At 54.0% G+C, this 4,493-nt stretch overlaps 1 protein-coding gene across 1 annotated transcript in view; it reads right to left on the bottom strand.

Moving 5' to 3' along the window:
- The window catches only part of SACK1A (scaffolding CK1 anchoring protein A), a 21,180-nt gene that overhangs the window by 6,051 nt on the left and 10,636 nt on the right, over positions 1–4,493 (bottom strand). The window contains exons 2-3 of the mRNA XM_007456034.1: positions 4,025–4,192; positions 2,284–2,408 (exon numbers count right to left, since the gene is read on the bottom strand). Of these exons, the coding sequence (XP_007456096.1) occupies positions 2,284–2,408; positions 4,025–4,192 (293 nt within the window). The remainder of the gene's footprint in view (positions 1–2,283; positions 2,409–4,024; positions 4,193–4,493) is intronic.

Here is a 4,493-nt window from a genome sequence, read left to right as displayed (position 1 = left end):
GGCAAGGAAAAAAAAAAAAAAAAAAAAAAAGTCATGAAGATTAAATCCTTACTAAAGGTCTGATCGCACCTGGCCCAGGGCCTGGCACAAAGCTCAGCAAGGTGGTTATTCTTCCTTCTGCCCCTTCCAAGGGCAAGGCCACCCCTGCATGATGAACTCAAAGGGCAAATACAAATGAAAACTGAGAGAGTTAATTATCCTTATTGAAAATAAGAGGTGAGGCTTCCCCCCTCCTCATCTCCTTTCAGAATTTCTTTCTCTGTCCTTTTCAATGTATGGAAATCTTTTTAATGGCTAAATAAGCCACTTGCCAGTCGCACAACTAGTTGCTCAAAGATGGGGAAGGGGAAGTGACCGCTTAGTGGTGGAGGGGCTGTGGATATGTCACCCCCGTGTCTGTGTATGCCGCTCTGACAAAAGACGTTATTTTGAGCTGAAGGAATTTGAGAAGCAAGTGCAGGAAGGACTCTCTGACCTCCCCCTTCTCCCTGAAGCCAGTCACAAGGCCCTCATGTGAAAGATGCCCTCCCTGTACCCAGAGGAAAGGAGCATCCTTATCTCCAAGGGCAGGGGGACTCAGAGGGATCCGAATGGACCGGCCTTGCTCTGTTTCCCCCAGTAACTACCCTTAGCTCTTCCCTTTTGTCCTATCACGTTTTTCCATGACTGTCCGTTCTTCATCCAACCTCATATAAAAACACTCAGGTTTAACCATTTCTTTGGGTCTTCATTTCCTTTTGAAAGCTCCTGTGTCACGTAAAACTTGTATTAAATAGATTTGTTTGCTTAGCTCCTGTTAATCTGTCTCTCACCAGTCCCTTTTACAGGGCCCCAGCCAGAGAACCGAGAAGGGTATTAGAAAAAAGTGTTTCCTGGGACTTCCCTGGTGGTCCAGTGGTGGCACGGGACCACTGCGCTTCCACTGCAGGGAGCACGGGTTCGATCCCTGGTCAGGGAACTAAGGTCCCCACAAGCTGTGTAGCCAAAAAAGGAAAGAGTTTTTCCTCCCTGTACAATGGGTGCGTGGTTTCTTTGGGGGGCAATGAAAGTGTTTTGGAACTAAATAGTGGTGATGGTTGCACACATTGCGAATGTACTACATGCCTCTGAATTGTACATTTTAAATGGTTAATTTATGTTAACGTGAATTTCATCTAATAAAAAAGAGTGTGAGAATTCCTCTGCTTTGATTGACCGCCTCCCTCCAGGCTTGGCTCCTGGGGTCTGGAGCAGCTGCCCAGGCCCGGACCTCACCCTTCCCCTCCAGGTGGTGAACTCGGTCTAGTGGTGCTTGGTCAAGATCAGAGGTCAAGGTCAGAGGCCTGATGTAGGGTTTTAGGCTGAGCTCTCGCTCTGAGCTTTATTTGCTTGCTGCCCAGAGGCCTTTGTCCCTCTCTTGGGAAAGAACAAAAGGCTGATAAGGTGGATTTGGCCACTTGGGGAGGGGAGCTCAACCCCACCTCAGCCTCTTACAAACAACCAAGGGCTGGAGACAGGGCCTGAGAATCAGAAGCAGGGGAGCTCCGTTTTCCACAGGTGCCCCCGGATGGAGCAGAGGATGAGGGGAGAGGCTGTGGGTGGAAACAGACGTGGGCTCAGTGACCCCAGGACACTGGAGGTGTCCCCTCCAGGCTGCCTCGTCCCTGAACCCCCTCCTTGCACACTAGTTGTAAAACCTCAGCTCTTCCCCTAGCAGAGGGACAGTGCCTCCCAGCTTCCTTTACTGAAGACTGTGAGGTGGAGGCCACAGGCCCTTCACACAGCTGAGGAGAACAGGCTCAGGAAGAGGTGGAAATGGGGAGCCAGAGAGGGGCACCCTGGCGCCGTCCCAGGCCCCCTTCCCTCCCCTGGGTTCGTTATCGGTTACCCGCCTAGTTCGAGCGGAGCTGCAGGAGGGAGCCCCATCCTGTTCCATGCCTGCAGCAGGCCTGGTCTGTATCTACTAGGTCTCTACATAGCTGGTGAGTGAATGAAGGAACAAAGAGTTGCAGTGACTTGCCCGAGGTCACCCAGCCAGGATTTAGAATGACACCTGAGAGATCTGATGAGGGAAACAGGATTTTATGTCCTATTGCCACGCAAAGGGAAACCAAGGCACTTGGAAGTGTCTCCCTACCCCGAAGTCCTCCCAGGAAGGGCGCAGATTTTCCCCTTTCGCCCAGGCTGGTCCTGCCTCCAGCCTCGTGTATATGATAAGTCCCCAGCTCCCCCAGGGGGTTGCCAGTGGGTGTGTGGGCCTTGGCCTCTGCAAAGCCCCAACAGAAGGTGAAGCGCAGTGCTCACCTGTACGATCCGCACAGGACGTATCTCCAGTCCGAGATGATGAACTTGTCCTGGATTTGGCCGGCAAACTTCCTGCCTGATTTGGCACAGTACACCTCTCCTTCCACGCTCCGGATGGAAACGTTCTGTTGGAAGGGAAGTCAAGGTGTCCTCGCTAATTGCGTACCCAGATATACGCACTTGCCTAAGAAAACATCTGGAAGGATGCTCGCCAAGAGTAAACGGGTTATTGCTAGCTGGTGAGATTGTGGGCCATTGTTATGTTTTCCTTGGCTGAATTTTCTAAATTTTCTTCAATGTCCTGACATTATTTGAGTAAATGGGGGAAAAAAAAGAAAAGAAAGAAAAGAAAAGAAAGGGGAGATGGTAGAATTCAAACAAAGCAGAAAATAGAAGGAAGATGAGGGCCTGGTGTCCGCAGAGCCCTCAGTCCAGGCTCCCATGGCCCACAGAGGTCTGGCAAGCCCAGCCTCACCCTGTAAGTGGCCTTAGTGACATGAGTCCCTGACTCCAGGCTGGTCAGAGGGAAGGCCCAGTGCAATCAGAGGGGGCGGCTTTGTGGAGACCTCAATGGACCCTAGATTGCTGTAAGAAAAGGTGTGGCCACAACCCAACTTGTGGCCCTGTTTGTCCCTTTCCTCCCCAGCGGCACCCGCTGCTCCAGCCCTCAAGCCAGCACCCCTGGAAGCTGAAGAAATGAAAGGCAGGTGAGGCAGGGGGCTGTCAGAGACCGGCGGGACGCTCCTGGTGCTGAGAATGCCAGCTGGTAGGTGGGTGGGCTCTGGGGAGGGGATGCCCAGCGCCCCCAGCCACTCCTTCCAGCCTCTTCACGAGCTCTGGGGGTGTCGGAAACAGGGCCACGTCTCACTGTCCCTTGGTGCAGGGGGTGTGGGCCACGAGGACAAGGCCTGCACTGACTCTCTGGACCTGTTTCGATGGCGTCATGCTGAGGCCATGTGATCCACGTTACGTCAAGCAGACCCAGCAGTCGGGGGACCTGAGGCCTGTGGCGACTGGAGGTGCCTGGACTCAGCTGCATCCCGGTCAGTGTGGAGGGGAAGGGAAGGAGGAAGGCGGAGAGGTTGAGGTGTCCTGGGGCTGACCTGCCTGAGCTGGGGGGCAGTCACCAAGGAAACCACCTGTCAGCTGTTCAGCTGGGTCTGCTTGTGAAAGCTGTGGGCGGTTTCACATTAGAGCTTGAATTAGCTGCCCCAAATTTGCCATGACTAAATGAACCCTCATCTCTGGGTTTCCCTTCTCCTTGCTGGAAGAAGGAAGTGAGGAGTTTGGTTAAGTCCAAGAGGATCAGCATCCTGTTGGGGCCATGGAGCCCTAAAGATGCATCACACAGGTCCTGGATGTCTCCCTGCCCCGGAAGTGCATCCACTGGGTCTCCTCAGCTGAGAGGAGAAAAGGCAGAGGTTGGGCCCTTTATCCTTCCCAGCCCCCAGTGGAGCTGTGTGAGGTCAAAGGGCTATGAGTGGGAATGATGGAAATCTCTTCCAGGCCAGGTCCTAAAAACATCCCTCGGAATCCTCCCTCCCTCTTTCTCCCTGTCACTATGTCTCAGGGGCCGTGTATTCCTTGTGGTGCAGCTACAAGGTGAGGGAGGGCCGTCTGAACTGGACTTTGAACAAGAAAGGAACGTGTGTTAAGCCATTGAGATGGGGGCACGCGTTACCACAGCGTAGCCTATTCTATCCTAACACAAAATACCTTTTACACTGTCACGGGACCCTACCTTGAGGTGACTGTCAGAGATCTGGGCTTTGTCACACATCTCCCGGAAGAGCTTCACGCCTCCCTGGTCCAGGAGCACACAGACGAACACCCCGCGCTTGTTGGCCGCCTCTAGGATGTCACAGAAGATCTCCACGTCTGTGAACACATCCATCAGGATGGCCAGGACCTGGGCCAGGGCAGAGGGGTCGGACCCCAGAGAGTCAGGGCCAGGTGCTGACTTCTTTCAGCCAAACCCCCTCAGTCCCAGCCGGCCTGGGAGAGCTGTTCCCTTTGCTTCTGCGCTGGAGTGGGGAGGGTCTGACAGGGCAGGACTCAAGGAGGGGCGCAGAGCTGCAGTGCGGGCCCTGCCTCTGTCCTGATGTCACCTCTCCAGCCCCACCACAGATCCTCTGGCCTCTCCACCCACTGCTGGCATGAAGAGTGCAGAGTAGAAAGGGGAGATGAGCAAAAAGATGAGGCGGGGCGGG

This window comes from Lipotes vexillifer, unplaced genomic scaffold (assembly GCF_000442215.2).
Source record: "Lipotes vexillifer unplaced genomic scaffold, Lipotes_vexillifer_v1.1 scaffold84, whole genome shotgun sequence".
Lineage (NCBI taxonomy): Eukaryota > Metazoa > Chordata > Mammalia > Artiodactyla > Lipotidae > Lipotes > Lipotes vexillifer.
Note: the sequence above shows the minus strand (reverse complement) of the source record. Positions and strands in the feature narration are given on the sequence as shown.